The sequence below is a fragment of the Ochotona princeps genome, chromosome 15 (genome assembly GCF_030435755.1).
Source record: "Ochotona princeps isolate mOchPri1 chromosome 15, mOchPri1.hap1, whole genome shotgun sequence".
NCBI classification, from domain to species: Eukaryota; Metazoa; Chordata; class Mammalia; order Lagomorpha; family Ochotonidae; genus Ochotona; species Ochotona princeps.
In genome coordinates this window covers 14729365-14741774 of record NC_080846.1, presented here as the reverse complement: position 1 = coordinate 14741774, position 12410 = coordinate 14729365, and the positions used below count along the sequence as shown (strand labels likewise).

Below are 12410 nucleotides of genomic sequence, written 5' to 3'. Positions count from 1 at the left end.
AACCAGGACCCAAACCCGTGTCTATATGTGAAGCTGGTACAGGCCACAGCTTAACACACTATGCCACAGCACCAGCCGTGCAGTTGTTTTGATTTGTTGTAATATTGATTTGTGGGTGCCTTTCTGTGATCTGGTGGATCAAGATCTCCATCAGGGAAAACATCAAGAAGTGGATATTTTTCAAGCTCTTCAAGTCATTTTAACCGTTATCTCCACCCCCAAATTCTTTAGCTGACAGGGCTGTTTGAAGACTAATCACCACAGTCTTAAATAAATCAAGCACAAAACTGCTTTCTGAATAGATATTTACTTCATTGTTTTGTTTCCTTTCTAAGAATCTACAGGGATGACTCCAAACATTGACATCCGATCTGCTTTCAAGAGAAGGTAACTTCAAGAGGGAAATCTAGAGAGCTTTTGTATAACACGGAAAAGGAGGATTTTTAAAACACCTGCCTTCCTCCATAGTCCATGTTCCAATGGCGAACTGCCCAGTCCACTGTAATCAAACATGTCATATACTTAAAAGTTGGGTTTAAGGCCTACTCAAGGTTATACTGACACTTTCTAGAATATTCTTTCTATGGTGACATGCCCATTCTTATGGGTTTCAGTAGCTTTATAAATATATACTTTCCATCTATCCATACGATTTCGTCCTTGCTTGCAGTATTTCCCAACAGAAGGCCAAAAGAAATGAACAAAAAAACATATTTAATTTGACTGCAATTGAGTATTATCAAAAATTTTTTTTTGCATTTTCCTTGTTCATTTTCATTCTTTCTTTATTTTCTTCTTCTTTTTTTTACTAGAAATCATTTGTATAGCCTGAAATGTATGCCCAAGAAAGCCACAATTAAGTAGTTGTGTACTGAAGTTAGCACCATATAATATTGGATTGTCTTAAATGAAAGGATACCGTGTTTGCTGCTATTAAGGATACTGTAGAAGGCAAAATACTAGATATTTATTTATATTGCAGCTGCCAAGACTGAAAAATCAAGGGGTCCAAGGGGGAAAATAAAATATTTTTCTAGTCTCTGAGAAAAAAAAAGCAACCCCTACTTGTTATCATGCCACCCACAGTACTTAATATTCCCTAATATGAATTATTTAATGAGAGAAACATCTTGTTCTTACTAAGACTGAATCCACATGCAGCAGATTGGTGAGGAAAGTCATCTCAATTTATTACAAACAATAACTTAGTCTATTAATGGGAAGGCACGTTTTCCTTGAAGCTACAAATAAGCCAATACTTGAATTCCTTTTAAAAGATATTTAATAATATGTGAATGGCAAGTTGGTATTTTCTAGCTTTTTCTAATGTCTTAACTTTCAGATACGTCCAGTCCCCTCCACACTCCTTTACCCTGCTTTCAGCACACATGCAGGTCTAAAACTAGGCTTGTTCTACCTATAGAAGATTTTAGGAGAAGGAGACATCACCCAGCAATTTCATACATTAAAAGAATAGAAATGTGTTTACTTCCAAAGGCTTTCACGCACTTGCTGTGAAAGGAATTCTGGAAGCACACCATTTTAAGCTTAATTCATACAACTTACGTGCCACATATACTATTTTTAAATACCCACTCTTTTCTTTGAGCCAATAACTAATGTCAATAAAGAGCAGGAAACGCATTCATTGCTAAAAAATCAAGCAAGTAAATCTGTAGTGCCATAGTTACTACTTAGAGCTTACATGAAGTCTTAATGGTGGCTGCATGCTTAAGATGCATTTCTCCATAGGAAAATATTCCTTAAAATCACTAGTAAAGAGACCATTAACAATTCAAAAACACATGGAAAACTACATTTTAAAAGGTATGAATATATACAAGCAAATGACATACTTATGGCCATCTAGCAAGGAATGCATCCGTGGAAAGTTCTGTGCTGGCTCCATTGTTATGCTATGTTGGTATCATGATATCTGATTCACCACTGGTGGACACACAGAGGTTGCCTTCTGTGGAATATAAGGCCTTGCACTTATATATCTGACATGGGTACACTTTGTCCAGCAAGCCAATCTCTGTCAAACACATAACAGAGAGCAGCAAAAGTCCTTTGCTTTTTACACAGGTATGTTTCTAGAACCCCCAACTGGCAAAAACAAAGTACTTTGTGTTGCTTGGCATAAGTGCATTTGTGTTACCTGGTTTTAACACAAATCCAAGCAGTTTTATATATGCAATCTTCAAATTTGTGTCTTCTGAAATCATAGAGTCACACAAGCTCACCTTGTTGACTTTTCCACAAGTACATACTCCAGCAAGTTAAAATGGCACTTGTGCGAAAAGAAATGGTTTGTGTTGATTCGGTCCTTGCCTGCTGGTATAAAATTGCATATACAGTGTATTTAGAGTGTTTGGGGGAAACTGTTGTGTATGTGCCTGCATTAAACCCAGATCTGCTTTTCTTTTGTTAATGACAGTGGAGAAGGTCAAGAGGATGCAGGAGAACTTGACTTTAGTGGTCTCCTGAAACGTAGGTGAGAACCAAGAATGCAGTGAGGCATTGTGGCCTGGAAATGTTCTAGACACCCATTCAAAGAAGTCAAGTTTAAATTGCTGTTTTTCAAAGAATTTTTTTTAAATGTGTTTTGCTTACAGAATATAACAGAGTTGACTAAGAAAGAGATACACAAGTGCCAACTAGTCTGTTTCAGACTTTAGCTGATGCTTCTAACTTTTCTTCCTCAATGTTTCATGGGTCTTTGCATGTGTCCTTCACTGAGGATGGGAAGGCATGAAAACTGAGACATGAGACTTGAATGCCAAGGGAAGCACCCAACCTGCAGCGAGATTGAACAAATAAAGCCTCATTCTTCAACCTTTGATATTTGATTGAACAATCAGTTTCACAACTTTAGTGGAAATCTCTAAAGCTATGCACATTTTAAGAGGCGGATGTACATTGATGGTTTATTCATGGTCTGTCACATTCAAACCTAAGACACCACTGATTTGAAGCTATGTTAACACTTTGTAAGTCACTAAGCAACAAAAATAGTTTCAAATAGTTTACTACAATATACTATTGAATATAAGAGCCATCTTTATGCTTTTGTGCTTAAATCCTCTCCAAAATACATTTTACAAGTGATAAAATATGATAGTCGAGTGGAAATGCTTAGTGTTAACATTTATTCACATTTCCTTGACATTATGCTGCCTTGCAGTAGGATTTGAAGGACTTGAATATGGACATTTAACATAATCATTTTTGTGGTATTTTTGTCCATACATATGCACATAAAATCATATATTTAAATTATATTTAAAGCTATACACATCTGGATATTCATTAGCATGCAAAACCAACAGCATAAATGGAAATTTTCTGAGGTTGAGTTTTCTTCCAGCAAATTCGTAAATGAACAAGGTACACTGACAATTATAAATTAATACTATGAAACACTGGCAGGAGTTTTCATTTAGCTTCTTGAGATTTATAAATCACTTTTAGTGCTATCAATGGCTATCAAAAGAAATTTAAGGTAAAATGTTTCACCACAAATTACAAATACTTGCAATAAATGGTGCTCACATTTATTCTCAGTTTTGTTGGACAGCTTTATTCAAGACTCTGTCAATGAAAAATTCACTGCTAGCCTCAACAGTTAGGCTGAAAGCAATAGCGCATCCAGCTGCCTTTTTTTGGGTAAAATCGTTAGTCTCCCTATATTTATTAATTCTCCAAACACACTCAAAGTTATAAACACCAAATGTTTTCTCTGTGTAAACTCTAAAGCCAGATGATATAAAGAAAAGAATTCAGTGTGTGACCTAGAGGAAGGGAATAATATATATATATATGTGGGAAGTGATATTTAGTGGTGAAAACATAAATTGGAATCCCAACTATACCGTTTAGTAATTCCATGACTTTGGTTATAATATATGACCTCCGTGAGACTTAGTTTCACATCTACAAATATGAAGGGGAAAAAACCTACTTGACAAAATTATTGAGAAAATTACATGCTCACAGTAAGTGCCAAACATATATTCATTTCCAGTAAGGAAATGTGACATTTCCCCTCAGAAGTATATATTCATAGAATGCAAGATATACACACATACATTGAAAAATTGATAAAAACATCACACAATAGATTATTAAGTGTCATGAACTAGTTAAAGGAAAAGAACAGACCAGTTCTACCAGTTTGCAAAATAAAAGGAATCTAATAGTGAAAGAAAAATCATTAAGAAAGATAAAATGGGCAGCCAACATGTCTCCAGTTTTCATTTTCTTTACATCCCCTTATTCTGATTTCGATTCATAATCAAATTCTGTTCACAAAAAACCTTGTTTATTTAGTATATTACACTAACCAACCAGTGAAATGATGTTGGAAATCATGTGTTTTTCTACTAACTCGTGAATTGCATGTGTTTTCTGTGGTCATGACACATGGTTACCATTTTTTACTTCTCCAAGAGTGTGTGGCGAAGTCCCCATAAGATGAACAGATCATGCCAGAGGGCATCTCTGTATAACAAAAGATCCGCCAGTCCTGAACAAAGCCAGCTTACTTCAAACAAGCATCAGCTAAATCGGAGTACATTTTTGGGGCAGCATCTTGTTATGGGATTTGACCTGTATAAATACTCAGAAGTTTTGTTCTACATAAAATTTCTATAAATGCTTTATACTTCTCTAAGACCACCAAGTTATAGAAATTTTAATGTAGATGACAGTACTGCGGCCTTATACAGGTCTACCCCAATGCTTGGGAAGGATTCAGAGATGCCTGTAAGTTTGGGTTTTTGTCCTTGCTGCAACTTAACAGGACTGTGCAGACAGGGCCCTGTGCAGCCACCACGGTCGGTGAAGACATCCTGCAGATGTGTTAAGGAAATGCCATAGGGGAGAGCTTGCACCTCATATTCCAGCACAACAGGAAAGCTTCTATTTGTGCTTTGGGGTATAGTGAAGCATTGGAAAGAAAAGGGAGAAAACAAGGGAGAGGTCCCTGGTGTTGTTGAACAAACTGCGGTAAGACTAGGAAGACAGTAGGGTAGTGTAGATCTTGGTGTTTAAATGAAAAAATGGTGAGGGTGATTTATCCTATCAACAAAACTGACGCAAGAAATCACTCAAAATGAGGCTCTTTGTCATCAGCTTTCCATACCTGACGGGTCTAGGTATGATGGATTTGTGCCTCCTGTTAGCTGTTCATCTGGTCTGAATCTCTACATCTTTCCACCAATGCCAGGAGGCTACTTGACATGCATCTGAGTGAAGTTCTCCCTGCTTGAAATACAATTTGATCCCAATCTAGAGTAGCATAATTTGAGTTTAGGGGCCATCATTAGCTGGAATGTGATTAAACAAACAGAAACCAGAGTATTTAAGAAAGTAGGTGAAGCACCTTACTGAGAAAATATATCCAGGTACCTATATACACACCTTACTGAGAAAATATACCCAGGTACCTATATACACATCTTACTGAGAAAATATACCCAGGTACCTATATACACACCTTAATTACGGTTCCCCAAGACTTCCTGTTGAAATATGTAAAGGGATGTTTTTGAAATGGAGGCTATTTTCAATGAGCAGATTTAGTAGAGTCTGATAATTTGTACCAAAATTCCAATTTCAGGACGACTGTTTTTGGCTTTTCCACGTTCTCCATCTTCATGCGGGGCGTGGCCATGCCCGTGTCCTGAGTCTGTGAGAGGCACACTCTCCTTATGGTGTTGTCTAGCCCTTTCTGTCAAGGCTCCTGATGCACCAATGGCCCCTCTCTTCCTTCCATCATCTTTGTTCACCCCAAAGTTCCTAACCCTGTTGGGAAAAAAAATATGTAGTTGACAATGTAAAATGGAAATCAGGCATCCAGAGGTACTCCTTGTCTAATGGCACTCTGAATGTTGTACAAATATTCAAGTTCTCCTCTCCCGGGTATGCCTTACAACCCCGGATTTCCCTCTCCAAGAACACGTGAACAGAAAGAAACCCCTGTGCGGCAAGTGTGATGACCGCGTCAGCGTAGGTAGCTCACCACAGGTAACTCCCAGTCCCTACAATGACAGCATGTGTGAACTAGTGTTCTGGAAAGTCAGACCCAGACCAGCACCATCCACGGGAAGCACAACTCTAACATTCCCAAGTGAACCTCAGAGAACCACAGTTACATTTTACACTTACTTGAAGCCTCTTTTCCTAAGGAGTGTTTATTCCTGAATTTTGTTCTCACTTTGTGGTTTTAAAATAAGACATACATACTTTAAATCTTGTTTGCATCATATTTGTTCTTTATAAGTTCCTTAGTGATGATTTAAGAACTTAATTTTCCCTTTGTGCGTGCAACCCTAAACCATCTGCCTTGCAGCTTAACATTTGTGTTCTTATCATTCATACCATACCTGTTTCCAAACAGCACAGGAGACAGTACTTTAACTACAAGAGAATTTTTGAATTTACTCTTGCCTGCCAAATCCACTTTGTTCTTTTCAAAAAGATTTGTACTTGCAAAAAAAGTTATCTTAAAATATACCTGAATTCATAAAAATAAGAAAGAAAAAAATTTCATGGCAGTTTCATATTTTATGTGAAAATACGAAAAATGAGTAATGTATGTATTTACTAAACTGGTAGGGAAAATTCCGTTTGCAAAATCCAAACGTTTGAAGCTCTATGCCCTGGCGTGTACACCAAGAAAGGAAGAGCATTCCTCTTTCTTGGTCATTTCCATCCTTTTTGGCAAGACGAATATAAACATCCTTGATAGAAACCGTCCTTGAGCTTTTGAAAATCCCTTAAAGTTGAACGCAAATATTTTCACGGCTCCTTCCCGGTGCCCTTCGCTCATCCTAAAGACGGTTTTTAACCAGAAAAACGAAAGCGCTCCTCTAAGTTCGCATATCTTTTCTCGCACTAACTGGAAGCTTCCCTAAACGTCCAGCACGCTGATCCAGCCTTTAAACAGCTTTTAACACCCAACCCAAACTCCGGGATCGCGGGGTCGGGGCAGCGACTGAACTGGCCGACGGTTCTCCCCGCGCAGGGAAGTGAAGCAGCAGGAGGAAGAGCCCGAGGTGGACGTGTGGGAGCTGCTCAAGAACGCCAACCCCAACGAGTACGAGAAGATCGCCTTCCAGTACGGTATCACCGACCTGCGGGGCATGCTCAAGCGGCTCAAGCGCATGCGCAGGGTGGAGAAGAAGAGCGCCGGTGAGCGTGCCCGGCGGAGGGGGCGTGACCGGGCCGGGGCGTGGGGCGTGGCCGGGCCGAGGCGGGGCGTGGTCGTGATGGGGCGTGGTCGCGGATGGCAAGTGCCGAGTTGACTTCCAACATCCGTGGCTCATTCTTGGCGGTCTGAGGGGGTTGCAGTTTGCTGTGGTTTTGGATGAGAAGTGAGCGAGCGCGAGAGAAAGCAATTTAACCGGACCCGTAGCTCTTCAGAGGTTCCATATTCAGTCCTTGTCAACTATTGGTTTTATAACACATCAGGGTGATGCTTATTGTGTTGGCGTCCAGATAGAACTTAAAGGCTCTCTCTGCTTGTTTTTAAAAATCTGTTCGTGATTTCTAAATCACCCTGTAAACTGGTTGAAAAATGGCCTAAGAGAGAAACAAGGGATTTTATTTTGTTTCTGTGGTTCAGCTTTTCCCTGTACACCAGGGGTCCTAACGGTATTTCTGAAATAGAACAGCCACGACTATGGAATTGTACCATAACATTCAAAATAAAATTTAAATAAAAAGAACAATCACCAACACATGAAGCCTACACTGACAGTATCTTTCCCCCATGCTGGTCTTTTTTACTTTTATCATTTAGTTCTAATATGTGCCTCACAGTAGATGATGGATGGTTTTTTCAAAGCCAGTTAACCTATGAGAAAACATAGGTTACGTAGTGCTAGAATAAACTTGGTGTGAAGAAAATACAACCAAAACAGCATGTTGCATTTCACACTTGTGCTTACTTTCCAAAGTGAGAATTATCTTTAGTTAAGAACAAACATTAAAAGCTTAAAACTTACCTCTATTTCTGAAATTTACTCTGTTCTATATAATACTTATTTGCAAATCCTGAGTTCCTAATCCTATTTGTAAAACGTGTTTTTAAAGTACCACTATTTAGGCAAATTGCCACAATACAAAAGTTTTGATAAACCTACTATTGAAATAGTGGAAGCTATCAAAAGGAACCTTATGAAGCACTGGATTTATCTGCTATATCATGAATTTTAAAAATTATATGGAAGTGCAAAACAGTGTCAGTGATCTGCATAGTAGTTGTGCTGGGAAACCAGCATTTTATTTTGAAAGATGTATTTATTTGAAAGGCAGAGTGACAGAACGGGGAGAGGTCGGTCTTTCAACTCCTGGTTCGCTCCCCAAATGCCCCCAACAGCCCACGAAGGCATCCCAGGTTGTGGCTTCACCGGTTGCACCACAGTGCCTGAGCAAGGAGCAGGTTCTTTGCCACCACCAGCACAGCACACGCCAGGGCTGAAGAGGGGAGAGCACACAGTAAGAAAACAGAAGTCGTTTGAAAGCGGGGCAGTCAGAGCAATATTCCTTCTGTAAGAGTGGATCCCGTCCCAAGCCCATTATGTATTTGGGGAGTCATACTTTATGTTGGTTTGAATAGTTTGTGGGTCCTTCTCTGACGGACTCATCCCCATCTCTGCCAAGAGGTCCTCAGATGGACATCTTGTGTCTGGGGGAGCAAAGCGCGTGGCCAATGGCCATAGGAACGTGCGCTGCCTGTGTGTCTGGCTGTTCCACCCCGGGACCCCTGGCAAGGAAGCACTTTGCTTCATTTTCAAGCATTTGGCACTGGTTCGTCTCTCTTTAGCGCCCTCCACAGCATCTGAACCTACTACTTTAAGAACCGTGGCTGCCTCTGCAGGCTGCAGCGCTTTGCCAACTGCTGCCTTGCATTCAGAACGCCTCGGAGGAGTTACATTCTCAAAACACTTCGTTTCTGCTTGCACTACTCTTTTTAAAGGATTATTTATTTTTTATTGGAAAGTCAGAATTATGAAAAAGAAGGAGAGACAGAGGGAAAGGTCTTCCATCTGCTGGTTCACTCCACAAGTGACCACAGTGGCCGCAGCTGAACCAATCCAAAGCCAGGAGACAGGAGTTTCTTCTAGATCTCCCACTTGGGTGCAGGGTCCCAAGGCTTTGGACTCTCCTTTAGTGCTTTCCAAGCCACAAGCAGGGAACTGGAAGAGAAGTGGAGCAGCCGGGACATGAACTGGTGCCCATATGGGATCCCGGGTAAGCAAGATGAGGACTTTAGCCACTAGGCTATCGCCCCAGGCCAACCTGCAGTATTCTTAAAATACAGCTTCATTCAAGTGCTTTTAATACAGATTCTAAAAATTAGATCAACTTAAAAGTTTCTTACACTTTTATGCTTCTTTTAAAAATGTGTGGATTCTCTAAGTTTTTAGATCATGTTGTTGTTTATAAATGGCCCTGGAATTCTGAAATCCCACCTTTTTTTTTTTTCTCAGACTTGTTTTTTCCATTTGTTTTAGGTTCTCAACCATGCACTATTTAAATTCATAGCACATGGACACATACTAATGTTTCACTTTTACTTCTATACACCAGCTTTTGCAAAAATTCTGGATCCTGCATATCAGGTTGATAAAGGAGGCAGAGTGAGGTTTGTTGTGGAATTGGCAGATCCAAAGTTGGAGGTGAAATGGTATAAAAATGGTCAAGAAATTCGACCCAGTACAAAGTAAGTGGGCTTTGTAAATAATCAGTGATAAATTAAACAATAATTCGACTTAAGTTTCTGAACATTTTATTTTTACTTATATCTCCTGGAGGGAGAGGGAGAATTTAAGTCACTTTTTTATGTATTTTGGAGCCGTTAAATTTAGTGGTATATAAACTAAGACTTGTTTTATATTTCGTTCTATAAACCATTTCAAGTGATTCCCAGTGGTGGTTTTGTGGCACTACAGGTTTTAGGTACTAATTTCAGAGCATCGCCAAACTTCTCATTTCTTAAAGATCAAATTTTCTAAGATTTTTAAATATGTCTTTTACATACTGGTTGGGACTCAAACCTTTTAATAAGATGACTTTTCCCCACCCCCACAGTAATGTCTATATCCATAATAAGCAAATACTTTTCGTGTTCAATTCAGGCACTCTCTGGAGTGCTTGTAATAGCGCATCTGAGCAGAACTAGTTGCTGTTGAGGTCTGAGGTCACAGGGATCTAAGCCTGTGTTTTGTTCGTTCTCCCAGATGAAAGAGACCAACTAATCCCGGGTGTCCGATGCTATCTCTAGGCTATTATGAACCTACTTTACAGAAATCCTTCTCAATCAGAGAGCTTTTCAACTCCACTCTATTTTTTTAAGCCACGTGTACATTTATAAAAGACTTTAATCCTGGAAATCTGTCACTTCTGGAATACGATTAGATGGTTTCCAGTTTCTTCATGTGACCAGGCCAGCAGAGTGACTTTGTGATACTGATGTTTAGTCCTGGTGTAAAAACCTCTTGAAGAGGGCCTCGGTTTCTCCAATCCACCATTTTAATCCGTTATCTTTATCTAGAAATGCTGCTTAATGTTTTGTCTTTGAAGTGTTCAGTTTGACAAATTGCCAAACCTGATTCTTTTGTTTTCTAGCCTAGTCTATTCTAATACTTTTGTGTGCTCCTCCAGGTCATAAAGAATAAACTCTTCTTATTTTCTTGCCGTCTAGTTTTCTTTTCCAAATACTTAAGTTCTTTTTGTTAGATGGTAACTGGGATATGGCAGAACCAGTTCTTAGGTTCCCTTAAGAGAGTATCACATTCTATAGAATTACTTACTAGTAAGTAAGGCTAAATTGTTACTTATATTACATGAGTTTTTGCCCATTCAGTGAAGCCTATTGTGCCCTTGGGATGGACAATACGTGGAATATATGCCAGTGGGTAGCATCAAGTACCCACCTATGAGGTACATGAATTGATAAGTTAAAGTATATTCAGATATCAAATTTCTCTGACACCCTTAGCCAACCCTGTTTTCCAGCAGTAGTTAAACAGTTAAGGGGGAAGCTACATAATCACTGAATTATATTTGAAATAAAATCCTTATGTGAAAAAAGCAGAAATTATCTAGTGTGTGTAAATATGTATATGTGTTACAAATTATAAGGGTGGATATTTTAAGGTTACTACATACATAGTAGATCAAAATTACATTGCTGACTTCCAGAGGTTCTTAAAGAAAGTAAATTCATGGACTCCATTTGTCATCTTCCTCCTGTTTAAAACAGATACATCTTTGAACACAAAGGATGTGAAAGAATCATGTTTATCAACAACTGTTCACTTACGGATGACTCAGAATATTATGTGACAGCTGGTGATGAGAAGTGTTCCACTGAGCTCTTCGTCAGAGGTAAATGAGATGTCTCACCACAGTCGCCAAGCGCCAAGGGCTTCCCTGCTCCAGGGTAATGATTGAAACCTAAGTGATGAGGTCAGCCAGTCCCAGCAGAGCTAATAACACCTGAGGAAATGACCTGGCTGACCCATTAGCCTGGATGAGCCCAGGATCCCCTCCACTGAACTCCTGTAGTCTCTAGGTTTGCTGAAGCCAAAGGGAGCAAAACGATTTCTTAGCACAATGATCTTGTGGTTTTGACTCAAGACAAGCAGTATTCTGCAAAGCAACCGTTCTACGAGTAGCTTCTGAAACGCATCAATTTACTGAGTATGCCTTGTCTCACACACTCAACTGATCACCATGGAATTTTCCTCAAAACCATACCGTTTCAAAAAGTGGCACCAAAGAACATCATTTACCAAGGAGCTGGGGGCGGGGCAGGTGTCATGATCACTTATTTTTGTTCTGAAAGTCTCTGGGTGGAGACACAGCTGGAACCAATCAGACTTTCTGTGTCAGTTCCCATCCAAAACCTCTACCACCAGGTCTCCTACTTGCTGAACGGAATCTCAAAAGCGAAACCCAGGATTGTCAGCTTTTAGTTTCTCTGAGAAGAAACATTTGAAAAGACTTGGCTAGTGTTTGCCACCACTTGAACCACAGTGTTCTCTTTTTACCTGTGATGAATCAGGGCTCGTAAGGTGGGCTTTGGCTATTTAACGGTTCTGATTCTCTCTTTTTTCATCCTAGAGCCTCCCATTCTGGTGACTAAACAGCTGGAAGACACGAATGCGTACTGCGGGGAGAGAGTAGAGTTAGAATGCGAGGTGTCTGAAGATGACGCCAATGTCAAATGGTAAGTCACCTTTCCGGGGTTTGTTCACTTCTAACAGACGAAGGTACCTTTACAGTTGACAGCACAGCAAACACAGCTTTTAAACTTTGGTAAGAATCTCAGCCTCACGTGTGCTCATGGTGATGAGAAACTAAAACTATGTTAAGATATTGATTTTTTTGTTGTC

At 39.6% G+C, this 12410-nt stretch overlaps 1 protein-coding gene across 1 annotated transcript in view; it reads left to right on the top strand.

The window, feature by feature from the left end:
* The window catches only part of MYBPC1 (myosin binding protein C1), a 90002-nt gene that overhangs the window by 43689 nt on the left and 33903 nt on the right, over nucleotides 1–12410 (top strand). The window contains exons 10-14 of the mRNA XM_058673759.1: nucleotides 336–387; nucleotides 7031–7197; nucleotides 9601–9733; nucleotides 11276–11400; nucleotides 12139–12244. Of these exons, the coding sequence (XP_058529742.1) occupies nucleotides 336–387; nucleotides 7031–7197; nucleotides 9601–9733; nucleotides 11276–11400; nucleotides 12139–12244 (583 nt within the window). The remainder of the gene's footprint in view (nucleotides 1–335; nucleotides 388–7030; nucleotides 7198–9600; nucleotides 9734–11275; nucleotides 11401–12138; nucleotides 12245–12410) is intronic.